Source organism: Pelodiscus sinensis, chromosome 5 (genome assembly GCF_052426305.1).
Source record: "Pelodiscus sinensis isolate ZL-2025 chromosome 5, ASM5242630v1, whole genome shotgun sequence".
NCBI lineage: Eukaryota > Metazoa > Chordata > Testudines > Trionychidae > Pelodiscus > Pelodiscus sinensis.
Genome location: NC_143056.1, coordinates 8922451 through 8944822, shown reverse-complemented (window position 1 = coordinate 8944822; position 22372 = coordinate 8922451). Strand labels below are relative to the sequence as shown.

Sequence of the window (22372 nt, the reverse complement as noted above, 5' to 3'; positions counted from 1 at the left end):
GCACAGATGCAGCCCCATGCCACTTTAAGAGGCTAGCTGCTCCCCATGGCTCTCTGCTCCAAGCGCTAGAGAGAGGGGAAGGCTTCACATTCTGTCTTGCCTCCAGCAAAATCTCTCAGCTCTCATTGGCCAGTTTCCAGGCAATAGGAGCTAAGAGATTTTGCCAGGGGGTATGGGCAGTGCACAACGCCTCCCACACCCCAGACCTGGAGAGAGCAGCCAGCCATTGTGAGCAGTCTGGGACTGTGGCAGGCAGTGAGCCTGCCTGAAGGTCCTGCAGGGCTGCTGGCTGGGAACTACCTAGGTAAGCGCCTCCCAGCAAACGTCTGCATCTGGTATCTCTCCCCACCCTCCCGCCAACTCCCTGCATCAGGCTATCACCCTCTTCTGTCCTAGGTCATCACCCAAACCCTCTGCACCCTCCTCCCGAAGTTCATAACTCCCTTCCAGACCCTGCACCCAAGCCCCAGATCACAACCCCCTCCTTCACCCAAACTTCCTCTCAGAGCCCATATCCTCTCCATACCCCAGTCGCCTACTGCACCCAACTTCCATCCAAGACCTCAGAGCCCCGCCATAGAAAAGGCCCTGGACCACTTACAAAAATCTTGGAGTGCCCCCCCCCAAAAAATTATTACCCGCCCCTGCAATAGAGGAAGAGAGTGGTGTGAAGTTCCAAAGCCACTGCTACGCCGGCTTAGACACACGTTGGGGCAGAATCTGATCTCTGTGTCCCCCTCTGGGTTCACACGGAATCAAGGGGAAATAAACAATATTGGAACATCTCACAATGTGGGGTCACCAATGGACATCAGTTGATCATATTTAAAATCTGAAGCATAACAGTGTTTATGATTAATAATAATAATAATAAGCCAAGGCAGCAAAGAGTGAGACTGCGGAAAAAGACTGTGACCAGACTTGACGTCAGAAACAAGCCGAACCATTGTAGAGACAGCATGCTGAAGTCGGTGCCATGGAACACACTAATGGTTTAGACCCCTGGCTGGACAGACTCTATTATGGGCGAAAGGGGAACTTTTTTAAAGCTAAACAAACTCGAAGTATTTGAGGGATTTGTTTTGGAATAGAAGATTAATGGGCATATTGATTGAATCGAGGGGCTGGGACAAAGGCTGACTAGCCATGTTTGTTTTTTAGCATCTGTTTGTGGACTTACTGTGCTTCATGGCCAAGTCAATATTGTGTTAAGAAAGGTTATGGACTAGTGTATGAAGTGCAGTTGGGTTGTCTCTAGCTGTGCCTGTAGGTTGTTGGAACATGTTGCTATCAACAAACGTCAGCAGGCTTTGCTACCTCAAGTCGGCTTGAATCTCAACACCTTATAACACTACGTTTCTCACGTGTGATCCAGTGTAATAAGCTAGGGGAAAGCGACTGGCTGCTGCTACCCTATTAGCGGTTCTCTGCACAGAATACGATGTGCTTCCCTCAATGGAACATGTGGTTATATAAACACACTGGAACAAAACAAGGCCATCACTAAACCTCAGTAAAAACAGCAAGTGGTCCTGTGGTACCTTAAGAGACTAACCAAAGTACATAGAATCATGAGCAAAACCCACTTCCTCAGATGAACTGGAGTGGAAATAACAAAAGCCAAGTGAAATATATAACTGCAGAAGTACCCGTCAATTGTAGGAACTGGGCTAATAAGGCTAATTAAGTGGGCTGGATGTGTCCCACACATAGCTTTTGATGTGGAAATGCAGATGTTAAAGGCAGGAGAAATAGGCGGGTAATGCATTAACCAGTTAGTATCTTTGTTCAAGCCCAGAGAAAGAGTATCACAATTGTAGATAAGTTCCAGTTCTGCAGACTCTTGTTGCAATTGGCTGGTGACATTCCTCTCTAGAAGAATGGCTACTTTTAAATGCATGCTTGAGTGCCCAGGCAGGTTAAAATGTTCCCCTACAGGTTTGTGTGTGTTACCACAGTGTTATACCATTGCTCCCATGACTGCAAATGTTTATCAGAGTTACAGTGTCACATCAAAGGTTGGGGCTGGACTGAGGGAACATTCTGATACACTGAAAAACCCACTCAGCTTCATAACTGTGTACGCTGGCCCCCGGCATTAAACTCGGTGGGAAGGTTCCATGAATGCGGACTCTGTACATCTTTCAGAGGAATCAGAGCAGTTTGATGGCAGCAGTGAGGGCGCTGGTGATGCAAAAAGAAGTCATTGTAACGTGCCAGGAAGTACTGGACTGGGAGAGGAGTGTTTGTACAGGAGAGTTATGTGAGGCAGCGTTGATGTAGAGGAAAGGCACCATACACAGCAGTGGAGAGGAGGACGGAGCAAAGACAAATGGAATAGGAGAGGGTAGCTGAGAGAGAGACAAGTACGGGGGCTTCCCAACAAAAACCCAGGATGCAGAGCTCCAATCCTGTAAGATATATCCCAAAAAAACCCAGCTGCTGCTCTTGGATGCTTCCGCTGAATCCCGTGGGATGGCCCGCTGAGCTTGAAGCTTTTTTGCATTTGTGTGAATTCAAAAAAGTCTCAGTACTTCAGAAAACGGAGGCGTTATTTACTACTGTCTCCTTGTTTATCTCTACGCGTTGTAGCAACACTTCAAGGTCCCAGTCAGAAATGGAGCTAAGCTCTGTGCAAACGTAACACAAGGGACAAGTCTTCGCACCAACGTGATTAAAGGCTGCTTTTGGAAAGACAGCAGCGAACTTTAGAACATAAAACTTCTTGCAGAGTATCTCCACCAGCCCCGGTTCACCTGCAGCAGACAGAATGCTGTAGACATCTTCTCAAAAGCTATTTCCCCTCACCCTTAGGTAAATGTCCTGACCTTTACTCCTTACTCTGCTTCCTAAGAGAGTGTGATGCAAACGCCTTTCACACAGGATGGTCAGTGCCCCCTGTTCTTCTATTTCTCTTTAGCTACTCAGAAAGGGCATCTACAAACTCTTCTCTTCTCTCCCAGGCTGTGTCTAGACTGCAGGCTTCTTTCGAAAGAGCCTCTTTCGAAAGATCGCGTCTAGACTGCAGGCGGATCTTTCGATAGAGGAAATCCGCTTTTTCGAAAGAGAGCACCCAGTGAGTCTGGATGCTCTCTTTCGAAGACGGCCTCTTTACATTGAAGAACGCCTTCCTTCGAAAGAGGAACTTTCGAAGGAAGGCGTTCTTCCTCGTGAAACGAGGTTTACCGCCATCGAAAGAAAAGCCGCGTTCTTTCGAAATAATTTCGAAAGAACGCGGCTTGAGTCTGGATGCAGGGGAAGTTCTTTCGAAAAAAGGGTACTTTTTTCGAAAGAACCCCTGAGTGTGGACACGGCCCCAGAGACTAAACTTGCTCCCCTGTGGGAGCACGTCCACTAGGGATGTTAAGGATTAGTCGACTGGTCGCTTCCCTCCTCATTTTATGAGGAATAACACCTATTTCAAAATAGGGCGTGTGTAGACAGGGCAGCTGGAGTTATTTCAAAACTCCAGGGCATTCCACAGGTGCCCTGCTGGACACTCTGTCCACACTCATCAGAACTCTATAGTCCCCCTTCCCCTGCAGCCCTTAAAGCCGCACCCACAAGGGAAAGGGCTTGTGGCACAACGCAGGCCCTGATAGCCCTGTGGCACATAGCAGCAGCCATCACAGCTGTCCCTGCTGCCATGAGCGATCCCATGCTCCATTCGAGCCCTCTGCAGCTGCAGGCAGCTCCCAGCACCCTGCCCGGGGACAAAGGGGCGAACGACCTCCTGGTCTGGTGTGGAGATCCTGGACCTCACTGAGGCCTGGGGAGAGGAGGCAAAGCTCCAGGATCTCCGCAGCAGACACAGGAATGCAGATGGCTGACCGCCTGGGCCACATGCGCACCCCGGAGTAGATGTGCATGAAGATCAAGGAGTTCAGGCAGGCCTATGCCAACACCAGGGAGAGCAGCTGCAGACCTTCTCCTTATTACGACCCGCTCCAATGTATCTGGGCGGGGAGTAAGCCCCTACTCCCCTCTCCTCCCCGTTGTGGACTCTGGGCTGGACACACCCATTGTTGCCCTTTCGGGGGGCAGAGCCAGTGCAGAGGCAGAGGAAGAGGAGCCGGACAAGGCCAGCACCAATGCGATGCCCGCCAGCCAGGAGTCAAGCTCGCCCTGGAGCCGGTACCTCCCCTCTCAGGTCTCCCAGGTTTCATTCAAAGTTGGGGATGGCCCGTCAGGTCAGTGCTATTCCTTTCCCTAGACACACACAGGTGGAAGCGGCGGGCAGCTGCTGCACGCTCCTCGCTCGGCCTGGGGATCGTGTAGCAGCCTATGCACGTGGGGCTCCCAGGAGGCTGCAACAGAGGACCCTTGTGCTCTTGCTCACAGGGTGTCTGGAGAGGCCTGCCTTACTCCCCCTTCCACCACAAGCCACCACTATAAGGAGGCTGGAGACACGGAGACACACACACAGCAGCGCAGCACACGGGCATGCTCGCCCTCTCGGGACAGCATCCGCTCCCGGGGGACAGCGCTAGGCCACTGCAGCGGTCCCTTGTGGGAAGGCCCAGGGGAGAGTCTCACAGCTCGCCTAGGTGAAACTCTCCCTCAGGGCCTCCTGGATGTGCACAGCCCTCTGAACGAGCCTGCTGCTAGGCAGCCGTGCACAGCTGCTCAAAGGCCTTGGCGAGCCTCTCTGCCTCTGCCCCCCACCCTGGCAGGAACGTCTTACGTTCACGAAGATTGTGGAGGACACAGGAGGCCAACCTTGTTCCAGTCGCCGAGGTCCAGCCGGGTGAGGCGGCAGCAGAACCTCCCTTTCAGACGACCAAAGGTGCCCTCCACCACAATGCGGGCCCTGCGGAGCCTGCCACTGAAGGGTTCCTTGCTTTGGTTGAGGTGTCAGGTGTAGGGGCTTCATAAGCCAAGCGAGCAGAGGGCAGGACACCTTCTTAAGGTCCCCTACTGTGCACACTGGCATGTCAACGTCCCCAGCTCTGATAGTGCGATGAGGGAAAAAAGTGCCGGCGTGCAGCTTCTGGAACACACATTGTGCGCCTTCCCTGACCACCCAACGCTGACGTCCGTGAACTGGCTGCAGTGGCCCACGAGAGCCTGCAGGACCATCAAAAAGTACCCCTTGTGGGTGGTGTATGTGGATGCCCGGTGGTCGGGGGCCCGGATGGGGATGTGGGCGCTCTCGATAGCTCCCCCGCCATCGGGGAAGCCCATGTCAGCAAAGCTGGCGATGACGGGGTCCACGTCACCCAGGTGGATGGCCCTGCACAGCAGGATGGTGTTGAAGGCCCTCACCACCTGTACAAGGAGACACACGGAGAATCACAGGGTTACCAAAGCCCTTGGGAGGTGCCCAAGCCCAACCCCTGCCTTCCCCCCACACACCAGAAGCAACTCCAACTTGCCCCATCTCCCAGAAGGGCTTTGTGAAGGTGGGACTGAAAACCCTCCCAGGGAGGGGGCTTCCATCATCCCCCCCCCTTTCCTAGGGTACCCCGTTCCAGCAGTTCACCGCCCCCCCCCAGGACAACAACATGACAGCATCATACCTGCATGAGTGTGGCCCGGATGGCCAATCTCTCAAGGCCAAACTGGTTCCCGGAGGATCAGTAGCTGTCTGACCTGGAGAGCTTCCAGATGGCGATGGTGACCCGCTTCTGGAGGGGTCTCACGTGGGTGTCCTATTGCCTGAGGGCAGAAGCGAGCCACTGATACAGCTCCAGGAAGGTGTCCTTCCGCATGCGGAAATTCTGGAGCCGCTGCTGGTCGTCTCACCGCTCCATGACGATCCAGTCCCACCAGTTGGAACTGGTGTCCCGCCGCCAGAAGCGGCGGTGCACAGTGCGCAGGGGAGGGCGGGAGGGGTCGTGCTGTGTGAGTAGCGTGGGGAGAGAGGAGAGGAGGTGCCCCGCAACAAGCTGGGGGTCCCGTTCCTGCGGAGCCACGAGGGCAGCCTGCAGAAATGGCACTAAGAAGTGCAGCATGAGACATAAGACAGTCGACTGCTGGGAGGCAGGTCCGGCTCCATGGTAGGAGTGCCGTGGTGTCCGCAGGGGCAACCAGAGCACACAGGGAAAAAGCTTTGCTGTCCCTCAAGGAGGTGGGCAAAGGAGAAGAGCCTTAGACACAACTGTATGGTGGGGGGGGGAAGAGTCTCTTTAAGCATGAGCCTCAGGCTGCAGCTATGGGAAGAGAGCGCTGTCCTGATGCCCTGCCAGAAGTGCTTCCAGGTGGCCTTAAATGTGACTCAGGGTCCAATAAGTGTGGACGCTCTATTTCGACATAGCTCAGAGCTATTTCGATGGGTATTGGCTGTGCAGACGCGCTATTTCGAAATAAGCTATTTTGAAGATTATATTATATAAATATAAATATTATATTGTATTTATATACATTTCAAAATAGCTTATTCTGAAATAAGCATGCAGGGTAGACATACCCTGTGTGATGCCTGCCCTATTTTCAGCCCATAAGGACCAAAGCACGGTGTGAATCTCTCTTACAACTTTGGCATTGCCAACACAAAACATTCAAAAATCACAAGTCAGGTCTCCCCCCTCGCCCCGCAATCATGATATTGACTTAAAATCACAAGATATGTGAAATCAGCAGTAAATTGGGGGGGGGGGGGGGTCTTTATTTGCCGTGCTGTCCCAAGCCTTTATTGTGCCTGGCCCCTGGGATGTGTGCAGTGGAGAAAAGCTCCCCCTTACACACATTTTGTGCATCTCTGCAGGGGACTAGCAAATTATCCCCGTTCTGTTGCCACACAGAGAATAAAATGCTCATCTGCCTGTCAACATGGACACTTCCTATCCGCCCCGTAGTCACTTCCCTCTCCCATACATCCACTAACCCACAAGGTCATGTTCGTCACAAAGACTGGTTAGGCGCATTGGTGTGACTCCATGGATATCATGTGTATGTGCGCACGCATGAGAGAGAGAGAGACCAGTGTTTGCCAGCTCAGGGCAGAGGTGCAATGAAAACACATTTTGAAGTGGCTGGTAGAAATCTTTCATTCCAGGTAGCCGCAAAACTAGGGTTGCCAGATGGTTTAACGAAAAATACCGACATCCCCTCCCCCCGGCCCCAGCCAGCCCGAGCTGTGATGCGTGTCCCAACCGCCCTTCCTTCGGACACCCAAGCCGGGAAAAACAGAAAATACCTGTTTTCTGATATTTTTTTTTTTTACCAGGCGGAAGGCGCAAATATCGGGCTGTCTGGTTCAATATCGGACACCTGGCAACCCTACTCAATGCAAAGGACAGTGCTTGAGAGAAAGGCTGCAGTTGCACTTGGCACCACAAGGAAGCTGGCATACAAAAGTGAAAGGGGTTGTGCTCATTATTAACTTATGAGGCCCTGGCAATGCAACTGGATCCTTTGCACGGCTATTTTCACTCACGCTCCTCCCAGGGCCTAATGAAAACGATCTCCTCTTCGGTGGCTAGTCGGCGAAACAACCTCACTGAATTTTCTACATAGAAGGTACGTGCCGCAAGAGCCATTTCATTTCTGTACGAGCTGCAGATGCCGCAAAGGGGGAAAGTGGGACACATACATCATGCCTGGAGCACTTGGGAGTCAGCGAAGAATATGTGCAGCAAGAGAGAGCCATGTTCCTGCCACGTGGTATTATATGCCCCTGCCAAAGATACACAGGAGCTCCTATGCGCCCTGGGGGTGGACACGTTAGCCATGCACGTAATAACGGTAATTCATAACCACAACTGGGGATCTGAAATTCCACCTTAAAGGGGGCCCTGGTTACAAGAGCTAAGGAGAGAAAGAACAGAAGGCCTTACCTTTCATCCAGTTATGGACCCATGAGAGGATCTTCTTTCTTATCCCATCACTGCTTAGTTTGCTTAAGCATAACTGGCGAGAGACCTAGTCAAAGGCTTTCTAAAAATTCTAGTTTCTACTGGATCTCCCTTGTCCACACGCTGGTTCCCTCCCCCTTCCCCCCAAATAATTTTAATAGATTAGGGAGGCAAAGCTTCCTTTTGCAAAAGCTGGGTTGACTCTTCCCCAACATATTTTCTGAATCTATGTGTCTGATCATTCTGCTCATCTGGTTCAAAGGCTGATTTAAGCAATACAGTTAGTAGTTCTGCAATGTCATAGCTGAGTTTCTTCAGAATTTTTGCGGAATACCATCCGATCCTGGTGACGTCTTAGTTTTATTTATCAATTTGTTCCAGAACCTCCTCTACTGACACCCCAATTTGTGACAGTTTCTCAGATTTGTCTTATACAAAGAACGGTTTGAGTGCAGGGGTCTCCCATGCTCTCTGCAAAGAAGACCAATGAAAATAATTCATTAGCGTCTCTGCACCAGCCTTGACTTCCTTGAGCACCTTGATCCTACAATTTCCTCTTCACCGTTGGGCAGGTTTTCTGCTTTGGATGAATTTTTTTTAAAATTGCCATTGATTTTTGCGTCCTTTGCTAAATGCTCAGCAAATTCTGTCTTGGCCTGCCTTGTTATATTTTTACACTTGACTAGCCAGAATTTATTCTCATCTCTCCTCACTAGGATTTGACTTCCAATTTTAAAAGGATGCCTTTTTGCCTCTAACTGCTGCTTCTACTTTGCTGTTTAGTCACAGTAGCATTTTTTATCTCTTTGCTGTTTTTTTTTTTTAAATCTAGTGTATACATTTAGTTGAGTGTCTATTATGGTGTTTTTAAATAGTTACTAAGCACTCTGCAGGCATTTCACCTATTTCCTTTTAACTGCTCTTACCTAGCTTCCTCATTTTTATGGAGTTCCTCTTTCTGAAGTTAAATGCTACTCTGGTGGATTTCTTTGGCATTTTTTCCCCTCCAAGGATGTTAAATGCAATTACATCGTGGTTGTTGTTACCAAGCAATTTAGCTATATTCAGCTTCTGGACCGGATCCTGTGTTCCACTAAGTATTCAAGTATCAAATCAAGTATTGCCTCTCTCCTTGTGGGTTCCAGGACAATTTGTTGAATGTGTCTGGAAATTTTCTCGCTGCATCCCTTCCTGAGCTGACATGCACCCAGAAAAAATGAGGACAGCTGAAATCTCACTATTATTTACTTGCCTGCCTTTGTAGCCTCCTTAATCTCACTAAGCATTTCGCAGTCACCATCACCATCCCAATCAGGTTTTGGTGGCATACATCTCCTGCTGTACTCTTGTTCAAGCATGGGCTTTCTAGCCACAGAGACCACAAAGTCTTTAATAGCCATTCTAATGCTCTCGGAACTTTGCCTGGTGCGTTCCCATAAGGTTGACAGACAAGAACGTTTCTTTACTGCAAGCAGCTTTCCCTCCAGAAAGCTCCCTCTACCTTCTGTACAATTAGCACGCCCGGAGTCATCAAAATCAATGACCTGGAGTACTTTCTAGATCTGCTCCCCAGGGAAGGCCTGGAGACTTGCGCATGAGAGATGTGTGCAACCAGAGGGTGAGAGAGGATGGACTTGTCCAAAGGCATGTGGAGATGGATGAGTTAAAGGTGCCTGCCACGAGGGGCAAAGATGAGGAAGGAAGAGTGGAAGCTTCCTGTTATAGGAACAGAGGTGGGGGGTGCGGGGAGGGGGAGATGTCAGCTTCTCCACTAACAGCAGAGTCACCAGGGCTCATGTAGCAATAGAGAAGGTGGCCCTGAAGATGAAGACCGGCATCCACTTGCAGGAGAGCCAACAGCCCCCACGGACCCCTGGGCAAATGGAAGGGGCAGAGCCTCAGGTGGAAGGGGCAGAGCCAGGGCCATCCAGGGCCCACTGAGTGGCCCAGTTGTCAGGGCCGCTTAGAGCACTCCGGCGGTGATTTAAAGGGCTGGGGGTTCCCAGCCAACGCCAGGCCTTTGAACTGTCCCCTTGCCCCCCCTGTTGGCAGACCTGCCCACGCGGGCCCTGGGATCGTTGTGAGGCATGGGAAGTGGTGATGGGGATGCCTATCAATGCTAGGAAGCAAGAGAACTATGAGCAGGAAGTTGGGAAGGTTGAAGGCAGGTAGGGGAGCAAGGAAAAGGTATAAGGGAGGCCTGGATGGGAGGAGCAAGTTTGCTAATCCCATTAAAACTCAGAGAAAAACCTGGTTTTGAAAAAAAAAACAACAACAATACTCGCTGGGCTGTCTCTGGGTTTCCAGTATATGAAGACCCAACAATTCCTTGTAATGTCTCTTTAAGGAAGGTCTCTGTGCACAGATTGCCCTTCATCAGGGTAAAAGGCGTGCCAGTCCTCGAAACATCCTTCAGCACAAAGAGCAAGTGCCAGTCAATAACACAGGCTCCAATTGTACTGTGAACATGCTACACTTATTCTCCACCCCAAACGTAAGCAGACACAAAAATGGTTCTTGGAGGAGGGGCGGAAGCCAACGTAAGTCTCCATACAAAAGCTACATAAATCTCTGTTTAAAAATGACAGCCGTGCTGCTCTGAAGTGTCTGCACTACCCAATTCTGTTGCCCTGGCCTGCAGTACTGCAGCCCATGTAGTTCCCACGGAAGTCTGAGAGAGCTTTGCACGGGGAAAGACTGCCAATTATTGAATCACTAGAAACAAAGAGCACTGAAGACCGCACAGCTCAGATCCACAATAAGAGACTGATCTCTGCCTAATACTGATGAAAGTCTAATGTTTTGCAAAATGCTCATCCGATTTAGGATCCATTTCCCATTTTTTTAGAATGACTTCCTCATTCCATTTACTTCCAACGAGACATAGGCTTCTAAGCACCTCAGTCACTTTTGAAAAGGGAACGTAGGCTTCTAAATCACCTAGGCACTTCTGAAAATTTTATCCCAAATCTGGGGCTAAGAGGGTAAAAGGAAAGTGGCAGCTTTCAACAATGGACATTTTTGCTCTTATAACACCTTAGCCGTTCAATCTTTGTTCCAAGCACCTGTGTGTTTAAAATCCTACAAGATGCAAAACAGAAAAATGCCTATTCTGGGTAATCCAGGTAAAGAGACATTTTTTTTTCAGGGCCAAGCTAAAACAGGCTCCTCTTTTAATACGATAAGCACCGCAAGAAAGTGTTTTCCTGCAGGGTAAACATGTCACAGTCCCATGCTACAAATGACTCTCAGCAGCGGTCTACATTGATGGTACTTACTTGTGCTTGTATTAGTTCCAATAGTATGGATAGTAGTAGGGACAGAAGAAGAAGAGTAGAGGGGCAAATGGCCGTTCTCGCACCCCAGGTTTTTGTCCTGCCAACTGGACGCACTGACGCATATCCCAGAATCTCGAGAGTTCTGCCACCCATTCAGCTTGTCGTCAGAGTTCTGTCTTTGGTGATAGTAATGTGTCTGTCCATAATCCACAGAATCGGACCGACCTCTGCTTTGGCTGCCAAAACTACCTGACGTGCGATCCTCTAAGTGATTGAGCCACATAGCCAGAGCGCTCCTGTCTTCCAGGGAAGTGGCAGGATGAATCAAAGCATAGGACAAAAGCTGCCTGCTCTCTTCGATATGTTGGTTGTGTTCAATCGAATGAGCCAGGATTTTAGGCAATAGTTTCATGTATTCCACTTTTGCGTCAATGTTTCCCGGTTTCAGTAAAGGCAGGTGGGTTAACAATAGGGAGATCACTTTATCCTTGGATTCCTGTTGCCATTGGTTAATGATTCCTGTGAGGGGGTTTAAAAAAAAAAAAAAAAAAGTTGTGAAATCAGCAAACAAATATAATAAATAAATAAAGTCATTCCTATGAGCTAAACAGAATATTACAAAAAGATTCCTGCATGCGATGCCCTCTGTTCTATGGAATATACTTTTTATAGCACAGAGTTACGTATAAAGTCACTGTGGTTTTGGGTGCCCAATTTTAAACCCCTCAAAGAGGCATGATTCTGGGGGAGCACTGAACTTTTTGAAAATTAGGTATCTCAAGCTGGACACAATCAGCCATTTCTGAAAATCTTAATATGAGAATATAATGTAAGAAGGACCATAGGAGGTCAAGACCAGTGGTCCAACTAGTCCGGTATCCTGTCTTTTCATTGCTTTAGAGGGAATGAACAAAACAGGGCAATTATCGAGTGATCCGTTTCCTGTTATCCAGGTCCAACTTTCTGCAGTCAAAGATTTAGAGACACCTGGAATATGTGGTTGTATCCATGACCATCTCAGCTAATAGCCACGGATGAACCTATCCTTCATGACTTATCTAATTTTTTAACCCAGTTCAAAACCCAAATTTGGCCACCACAAAATCCCCTGGCAACAACTGCCCTTGGTTGACTGTGTTGTGTGAAGAAGTTCAGGATGAACCTCCCTGGTCTGGCACCCTTGGGACCTGAGTGGTTCCCCAGCCCCACACGTGGGGTGTCAGCCTCTCCCGGGGTTCCTCGGCACCACGCACAGCATGGCACCTACTCCCGGAGTTCCCTGGTGCCAGGTCACTGACTCTGCAGGTTGCTGCCGACCCGACTAGCTCTGCTCCCAGCCGCTCTCAACCTCTGTGGCCGGGGCTCCTGCCAGCCCACGGAGGTTGCCGTACCAGAGAGGTTCAACTTGTCCTTCCTTATGTTTGTTTTAAACTTGCTGCCTGGTTCTTGTGTTACATCAAGGGGTAAATAACACTTCACTTTCTCCACACCATTCATGACTGTATCAACCTTTATTGTATTCTCCCTAGTCTCTTTCCTAAGATGAACAATCCCAGTCTTTTTCATCTCTGCTCATATGGAGAATTTGGTTAGCAGCCCAAAACTGCCCTCAGTTATTGCAATGACTTTAACGAGGCTGCATTGATGTAACCAATGGCAGAATATGGCCCAACATATTTTAACATTACATGTTAAACAGAAAATAGTTTCATGTGCTAACGCACTGAGATACACCTTTAAATACACCATTCAGTGAAGGGGGAAATGAATATTATTAATGCATGAAGTCACAGAGTTATAGAGTTTAAGGCCAGAAGGGATTACCAGGTCATATGGTCTGACCTTCTGTATATCACTGGCAACCAAAACGACACAGCACCCACACACTAATAGTAAAATTTGTCTCATTTGAAAGATATTTATAATTGCAACTGAAAACCATGGAATTATTTCACTACAGAAGCACAGTTTTTTAAAACTAGAGAATTACTTTTGTGAAAGAAGTGGACAGTTTTGACAGAGTGAAACATAACAGATACAACATATAAACATTACTACGCTACATATGCCAGGTCCATGATCTATGTCAGCTGAAGATGTGGCCCTATGTTTGTAAGAATGTCCACACATCCTCAAACTACTTCTTCAGAAAAGACATACATCATTACTTCCAGTAATTTAAATATTTCTGATTGCCATGATACAATTATTGACCTGAAGAAGAGCAATATAGCTTGAAAACTTGTCTCCTTTCCCACAAATAAGGATATTACGTCACTCACCCGGGAGGTATCCCAAAATAGCTACCCCGTGTCTTCATAAGCCGCCCGTTATTTTGAAATATTTTTCTAAATAAACGGCATACTATTTTGGCATCCCAGAAACCCTCATTCCACAAGGGTTAAGGGATGTCTCAAAATAGTATGTTATTTAGAAATTTAGTGCTGAGTAGATGAGCCAAATTTCAAAATAGATTTGAAATAAGATATTTTATTTTGAGTTTAGGGTGCTGTGTAGATGCACCCAGAAAGTCACACTAAAACATACTATTAAACGCTCGGATTCTACTACAGAATCTATGCAAAACTGGACCAAAATCAGTGCTCTAACCTTATAGTTCCTTGTATGAACGCTGGCAGTTTCTCAGAACATAATACACACTCTTACCAGCTTCAGATTCCTGTTTAAAAGCAAGCAACTGTTTTAGCATAAACCACTAGATGGCTTTCTGGAAACACTGATCATTCTAATTCAAACTTTGTGAAGAGATTTCCTCTTAGCACCCCAAGTGTAACTCTACACTTTTTATATCTGTGGTATCATTTCCAAAATGTCTGATTTCTCTTTGCAGAGCAAACGGACAGAGGTGTGGTTTGGATTTAGTGACAAAGCTATATTCCTTGGAACAAAAAGAAAAATGCTGAATTGGGTAACAGAACTATGATTTGAGTACATTGCCACGTGTGTATAGATCTGAAAGGCCACCATTTTCACTTTTGCACATTGTCCCAATTGTCCCAGTGGGGCTCGCCTCCCTCAGAAGCATACAAGATAGTATCAGCACAAAAATCTGGGGGTGAGGGACAGTGTTCCCTATAAGCTGAGCTCCTGGGATGCCACCTAGGAGAGATTCAAATGCCATGCAGCTGATTAGCAGAGTGTCCCCTGCCACCCACAGCTGGCAGCATGTGTTTCTACTAGTGATGCACATCCACACATGCCTTGGTGCACCTAATAAAATGTATTCCACACACAGATGGAAAAAATATAGGGAACTGTGATTAGGAGTGGGGTTATTGATGGAAAGGAAGAAGAACAATTTCCTTTGCTTCTCCCTATGGGGGAAAGGAAGGATGTTCTCTGCATCTGTGATGATCCATTCCATTTCCCTAATCTGTAACTGACACGGTTTAGGAATAAACTATCCCTGTGAGATATTTATTCCAGAACGGTCTAAACCCAGTTTATTGCACCTTCCTCTGATCCAGGTGGTGCTGACCGTATTTAGGGACAGGATACTGGACTAGGCAGGCCATTCTCTGATGCAGCAGGACAATTTTTGTGTCCTTATTGTCATGAAACACTTTTTAGCCACAAGCTGAGAGAGTGAATGTCACCCCCACTACTGTGATATACAGGCAGTCCCCGAGTTACGCGGATCCGACTTATGTCGGATCCGCAGTTACGAACGGGGCCCTCCCTCTCCCTGGTCTCCAGCAGACCAGGGAGAGGAAGCAAACCGGCGGAACACGCGGGCAGCGGACAGCCCAGACGCGTCTGGGCTGTCCACTGCCCGCGTGCTCCGCTTTGCTCCCCATCCCCTGGTCTGCACTGACAGGGGGACAGGGAGCAAAGCAGAGCAAAGCCGCGGAGCCTGGGGTTCTTAAGTTGAATCTGTATGTAAGTCAGAACTGGCGTCCAGATTCAGCCGCTGTTGAAACTGATCAGTTTCAGCAGCGGCTGAATCTGGAGCCAGTTCCGACTTACATACAGATTCAACTTAAGAACAAACCTACAGTCCCTATCTTGTACGTAACCCGGGGACTGCCTGTATCCTCTTTGGAGCACCTCTCTATTCTGCTGCCAGCGAGTCCCCAGTGAATGACATGAGGTACTTCCTCTTGAGTATGCCTCCTGTGCAGCACTCACAAGTTATGCGAGCCTCAGCCCAGTGACCAAGAGACCAGAAATGGGAAGTCACCCAGTTCTCATACACAGCCGCACAGACAGGGTTGCCCCCTATTTGGAAATGCCAGAGTAAGACACAAAGTTGCTTGGCATGGCATTGTAATAGGGCTGAGAGTGGAGTAGTACTGCGATTTTGCAGCCTCACATCACAGCACCCAGGTTATGGAAAGAGGGGACTATAGCTTTGTGGTCACAAGTGGTGAGAATGAAAACTAACTCAATTTAAAAACATTTCAGAGAATGTTTGATGCATAGCCTTCAGGTCCTGTCTAGATGAGGAAAATAAGGTGGCATTGCAAAAATGCCAGCGAACGTGTTAATGAACATCCTTTTAAACACCATTTCGCACCTAGTGCACACCACGGCTGTGGCTTGACAATGGCCAACTGTCGTGTTTATAAACATGATTAGCTCTGGGCAGGCGTGCACTGCAATCAGAGATGTGACGGCAGCTCAGGGAAGGCCTGTCTGCACTAGCTTAATTCTAGCTAAAGTGCCTAAAAGCATCAGAGAAGATGCATTGACAACGCCCTGGCATGGGCTAGCAAAGCGGGTATTATGCTGAGGTCTAGCCAGGGCTGACGCTCATGCTGCTGCATCTTTATTGCTGTTTTTAGACTGTGCTAGTCATATAAAACTAGAGCGGGTACGCCTATCAGATCCGCTACCACGCCTCCTGCCGCAGTGAAAACCTACCTTGGGTCTGCAGCAGGTGTTAAATGGTGTTTAAAAATGCATCATTTAAAATGCGTGAACCTCCCTATTTGCAAAGCATGCCTCTCGTTTTGCTAGTCTAGAGCGTGCCTGCAAGTGTGCGCCCATAAAAAGCACACCAGCACTTTTCCCACATGCATCTGAATGGCAGGTGCCCAGACAGCTGTAACTACTTGATTATGGGCAACGTGTGCTTTGATTTGTACCCACCATTCTTCTGGAGAGCACATAATTGCAGGCTGCACAAGGGAAGGCCAGGGTCATCCCTGCATGAATGCTGAGACCTAACTTTCGATATTCTCAAAAGTAGTCTTAGGGTGGAAGAAAGGACATCAAAAAATGGAGGCAGTTCAGACTCTCTCAGACATGGAGCCAGTTCGGATTATTTCAGGAGCAAAGTACTGTCAGGAGAAGCCATTGGGGCCGCTCGTAGAAAAGTAGGAGTTAAAATGGCAGTGTTACTCTACTTCATTTTACAGAATATTTTCTATTCTTCCTTGCCCACAATAGTTTCGGGTTGAGTGGAAAATTCCGCAGAAAGACTGGCTGTTTATTGGGGGGGGTGGAGGGGGAGAGGAGGGGCGCATTCCCAGTGGCCCACCTAGATGCTCCCAATCTCAGTCCATCATCAGCATGCTGTCTGAGAGATGCCACCCCAGTTGCTTGCCACCTACTAGCTTCTTCCCCTCCCAATTCCGACTGCCGGCCCAGCTGTGCTGCTGGTCAGCGGCCCTCCTCTGCAATGACTTCTGCGTGTGCTCACATGGGATGTCCTGAATTATGTTCCGCACTCCCAGAATGCAGCAGGGAAGCAACTGTCTCTAGGGCTAGGGCTCAGATGGGCAGAGACACCGGAGGCAGCAACCCCAGGAGGAAGGAAGCTGGAAAGCTTGTGTGGAGGAGGAGAATCCTGAACACCCCCCCTCAATGCCATGTGTCTTTCTTCCGGCTCTCCCCCCTTCGACATGTGCCTCCCTCAACACATGCGCCAACTTACAGAGCACACATGCGCCGCCCTCGCTCCCTAAAATACTCAGCCCCCTGCACCTCGCTCTTCCTCTTGAGACCATCAGGTTTTCTAATTCAGGACACTGCACCATGCATACTTAAATAAACTAGCATTAAAAAAAACCCACACAAAATGCCCGGCGCCATTGAAAAGAAAATATAAACACTGCTGAGAATAAAGAAAACCAATAGGGCTTTGGCTAGACACATTCAGAGACTGGGAGAGGCACCTAGAACATGGCCAGAAAAGCTCCATGGTATATATGCAATAAGGGTTGCTAGATGGTTTAACCAAAAATACCGAACACCCCCTCCCCCCCCAAATAAACACTGGGGAAAAAATTCTGTTGAGAAAAAAAAAGGGGAGGAGACCAAAGTCGTTGAGCGGGGGGAGGGGGGGGGAAGCGCTGCACCTTTAAATGGCCCCACGCTCCTCCCTCCCCTGCCCTCGCCAGATGCAGCAGGGAAAAATTGTCCCCGCCGGGCTTCCATCCAAGGGAAACAGGAAATACCAGACATTTTGCATTTCCGGTATTTTATGGGTTTTTTTTGTACCGTACGGGGACACTATAACCGGACTATCTGGGTGAATACCGGACACCTGGCAGCCCTATATGCAATCCACTGGGGAGCAGGGTAGGCCAAAGGACATACAGTGGCACCTGTGCCTTGAGATCCTCTCCGAGGTGTGGAGGAAGGGCTGATGCGGGGAAGCTCAGGCAGGAGAGCAACAGGCCTCTAAGACATGCAGAGGCTTCCTGCTCTGCCCAGTGAACTACAAAACCCTTTCTGCCTTACATTTTCACTGTTCAATTCTAGTACTTTCCCCAGTGCCTAGTCATCAAATACAACAGTGTCCCTCTTCCAAGACTTTATGAATAGGAATACTGTCCATGTCTGGAAACTATGAGAATGTAAACCTTTACAGACCGTAAGAAACCAATTCCAAAAGGTCATCCCAAAGTGGACTGCTATGTGGTCCCTCAAGCTCCAGGCCAGACATGGGAATTTTCTAAGCTCCCCCCCCCCCTTGAAGAAGACAGGTTGCACCAGGGCTATCCCTTTTAAAAGGTAAAGGCCCACCTGGATGCATGAAAAAAATAAATGTTGGTATCCCATGGACTTGCACCTGTTGAACAGTTCCCGAAAAAGTGCATGAAAATCAGGCCAATGTACATGCAAGTTTGGTGCTATGTAGCGATCTGATCATGCGGCAACTGGCAGCTCTTAATACATTTAAAAGGCAGAGCTGCAGCGGGGTTAGCAGCTTTGTAGTTTCCCCCCTTATCGACTGAGTAGTCGATGGAAATTCCATCGACAATTCGATTAACTGATTACACGCAAGTTAACGCCCCTAATAGGGGCACAAGCTTTTTTTTTGTGTTTTCCTTTTGCCTGGAAGCCATTTTTAAAGTATCAGCCCAGCATGGAAGAAAGGAAAGAGTAGCTGATAGCATGCACACAAAGAGATTCATTTCATTAGATGAGTCACCTGAAAAAAGGGATAATTTCAAAACCTGAGACCACTGTGAAGTGTTTTTTAAATAACTGCTCAAGACAAATCCTGTCATTTTCAAAACAGAATTGAAAACTTTGAAGCAGAAAGGAGGCTATCCTCAATCTGTCATGTATGGTTTATCAGATTTCATAAGGAAAGCACTTAAATACGTCATCTGGGGCATTGACGGAGAGGCAAAAACAAATGATGTGCAATTTATAAACCAGATGATGGCTTATAATTAGTAACAAGGAGAATAATGAAAGGCTATGATGATTTTATAAATTGCCCAAGGACATTCAGGGTACATCTACACAGCAGGGCAAAAGTCAAAGCAAGCTATGCAACTTCAGCTACATCAATTGAGTAGCGTAAGTCAAAATAGCTTACCTAGGCTTTTGGCGCTGTCTACACTGCAAGAAGTCAAAGGAAGAACACTCTTCCTTCGACTTCCCTTGCTCTTCATGAAATGAGGGCTACAGGAGTCATAGTGAGAAGTCCTCCGGCTCAACATTATTTCGAAATAAAGGTTTGTAGTGTAGATGCGCACTATTTATTCAGAAATAATGTGGCTGTGTAGATGTACCTGTGACAGAGAGTCTGGTGTTATTACTACACCATGGCAAGTCAGTGCATTTAAGGGCTCCAGTTGCTGGAAAAAGCGACGGAGTCCTGTGGCACCTTATAGACTAACAGATGTATTGGAGCATAAGCTTTCGTGGGCAAAGATCCACTTTGTCAGATGAATATGTTTGTCATGCATCTGACAAAGTGGGTCTTTGCCCACGAAAGCTTATGCTCCAATACATCTGTTAGTCTATATATCTGTTAGTCTATAAAGTGCCACAGGACTCCTTGTCGCTTTTGCAGATCCAGGATAACATGGCTGCCCCTCTGATAGTTGTTAGTAAATTACACTTAAATTGCTATTTTAATTATAGTCTCTCAAGTGCCTTCAGCTATTTGTTCAGGTGAGAAAGGGCAAAGAATTAGATATGGACACATTGGAAAGGGTCCAGCAGAAGGCAACCAACATGATTAGGGGGCTGGAGCACATGACCTACAAGGAGACGCTGAGAGATTTAGGCTTATTTAGTCTGCAGAAAAAAAGAGTGAGGGGGGATTTCATAGCAGCCTTCAACTTCCTGAAGGGGGGTTCCGAAGAGGATGGAGACAGGCTGTTCTTAGTGGTGACAGATGGCAGATTGAGAAGCAATGGTTTCAAGTTGCAGTGGGGGAGGTCTAGATTGAATATTAGGAAAAACGAGTTCACTAGAAGGGTGGTGAAACACTGGGATGGGTTATCTAGGGAGGTGGAAGAATCTCAATCTTAGAGATTTTTAAGTCCTGGCTTGACAAAGTCCTGGCTGGGATCCTTTAGTTGGGGTCTAGTACTGCTTTGGGCAGGGGACTGGACTGGACTCGATGACTCCCTGAGGTCTCTTCTAGCCCTAGGATTCCTTGAGCACATCCCTGAGTTATTAGCTAAACGAAATAAACGAACAATATTGCTAAATGGTGACAACATTCCACATGGGATGCAGTCTAGGAGAAAAGATAGAAATTGTATTAGAAATTCAATGAAAAAAAATTAAACTAACAAAAATATGCATTTTGGTAAGTAGTCCAAAACCCGTCAGGAGTGAGTCAAGAACAGCTACAGCTTGTCTTTCCCTCTATCTGCAGAACTACTTCAGGCTGTGATCACCTTCCTGTCTTGTAAGCTAAGCAGTGCCAAGCCAGGCTATTAGCTAGATGGGACGCTTATGAAGAGGGTATAGTAGGTGTGCCTAAGAGTGTGGAATTGGTGATGGAATAGTTGGCTCTACATGGCCTGGTCTATGCTGAGATTTTAGCCAATGGTGTTGTGGCAATCGTGACAATTACTAGTATAGATACATTTGTGCTGGTAAAATTTACCCCAATTTCAATCTGGTGTTGCACTAGTGTAAACTGTGTCTACACTAAGGGCTTTCATCAGTTAGATACAGCATTCTTCACTGCTTGTCTTCAGTTCTTGTGTAATATTGCTGAGCACTGTTAAACAGCTGTTATATTCCACCCCGTAAGTGTCTGAATTTTGATGGTGTGTGAAGGGATCCTGATATAGCCTTCGTTGGGGAAAAAACGTGGTATCCGTTCAGATAAAAATATTTGATTTATTAATTATGAGTTGTTACCACCTGTACCTTGATCTTTTAAAATTTTATAATTTATAATTGGTGAAATTGTGTGTCAGCTTTTCTTCTGGAGTGAACTTGACAGAGAGAGCAATGTTAAAGAAATGGGAATAAAATAGTTCAGCTAAATCTTTTAAACTCCTTCAGTATATCCATCCACAGCCGCCCTTCTCTCTGTTGTTGAAAACTGCTATCCGCCGGCTCCAATGGATAAAAACATCAATTAGAGCCTTTTCTGCACTGTAACCAACACCATTTCAAACAATCTTCACAGCAAAGATCGTTGCACTCTCCAGTCACACAATATTGAGAGACAGCGGAATTAGATGCACTTATTGACTTCTAACTGCGTGTGCCAGGGACATTGCTTCGGTTCCATCTCAGTCAATGAGAAATTGCCACTGAGGGCAAAGGGAGCAACATCCCAACCCAGTGCACTCTGAGCAGTTCTAAAGAAGCGTATGTACGGGGCCAGGCAGTGCAGTAGCAATGCATAAAGCGGTGTGAATCCGACCCTGCTACATTACACTCTTTAGGGCTGCTCATCCTTGCCCCGGAGCTGAGCTGAGCACAGGGTTTGGGGCCCTGGATCCTTTGCCACTGACGTTTTGCCATTAATTTCAACAGGTACAAACTGAAGCATTGGAGAGAGGGTGGCTTTGGGTCACTTTTTGCACTCCTCGACCTGGGGGCCAATTCAGGGACCACCTCGGGTTTAGTGCATCGGCTCAGGGGCTGTTCGAATCTGTTCCCGACCAGTTGGCAGTCACTCCTATCCCAGATCAATGACATGGACAGTTCCAGCCTGTGTCCAAGGATCTTCCAGCGGCCAGGGGCATCTGTTTGAGACCGGTTTCCCTACAGCCCCTCTTCTGCAGGCTTCCCACCTGCCCGCAGACACACAGAAATACTGGGGTCTGTATGGGAAGAGCAGACCAATACCCGTTATCAAAACAAGCTTCAAGCTTTACTAAAAATTAGGAGAGGCCAGCAGGACTTAGTGAAGTGTATGTAAGAGGAGAACTGTTCATGGGATGTTATAGAAGGTAAGTAGGGCTCCACTGTTTACCTCCAAAGCGTCCATATCTAGAGATGCTAACCCATGAATACACATTATTAGCCCCAGATAGAAAGAAAGACAGTCACACAAATGGCTGTCTCGCCTAACAGGAGTGACTTCATTCTTTTTCTGATCGGTCTGTTTTTGGGTATGTTAAGCATTTCAAGAGTAGGTGCCGTCTTTGAAAATTAGGTGCGGATTGAATTACCAACACCAGCACAATAGGAGGCAATAGAGAGCCATAGGAACTGGGCAAACAAACATGAAAACACACCCACATGGAATTGGAAGCTGCATTCTGCAACAGCAACGCTGGCAACCTCACACAGAAGGCTAGTGACTCGTACAACTGTATTCAAGGCCACTAGTGATCCATGGAAAACTTGCCAGTGATCCATTAAAAACTATCTGGTCACATGATTCTGGCCCTCCTCCTCGTTTCCAGCTGCTACCTCACATTAAAGGAAGCTAAAAATACATGAAATACTTTCCTAGTGTTCCTTTTCCACATAAGCAGTTGGTGCAGAGAAGTTGCATGACGGCAAATGGGAGGAGAGGTGAAATCACTTTGGGGAGTAGCCGGACAAGAGGTCTAGTGCTCGGAAGATGGACCATTAGATATGGTCCATGCTAAGAAGTCTGAGAGCTGC

The 22372-nt window shown here is 47.7% G+C and overlaps 1 protein-coding gene across 7 annotated transcripts in view; it reads right to left on the bottom strand.

Moving 5' to 3' along the window:
* Positions 1 to 22372, bottom strand: part of SAMD4A (sterile alpha motif domain containing 4A) — a 219623-nt gene that overhangs the window by 82372 nt on the left and 114879 nt on the right. For 6 of the 7 annotated variants that reach the window (XM_075926233.2, XM_075926235.2, XM_075926236.2 and 3 more), the window contains one exon: positions 11075 to 11593. In XM_075926233.2, the coding sequence (XP_075782348.1) occupies positions 11075 to 11593 (519 nt within the window). Of the gene's footprint in view, positions 1 to 11074; positions 11594 to 13684; positions 13708 to 22372 lie in introns of those variants that run through there. The other variant, XM_089778288.1, reaches the window with a different exon arrangement.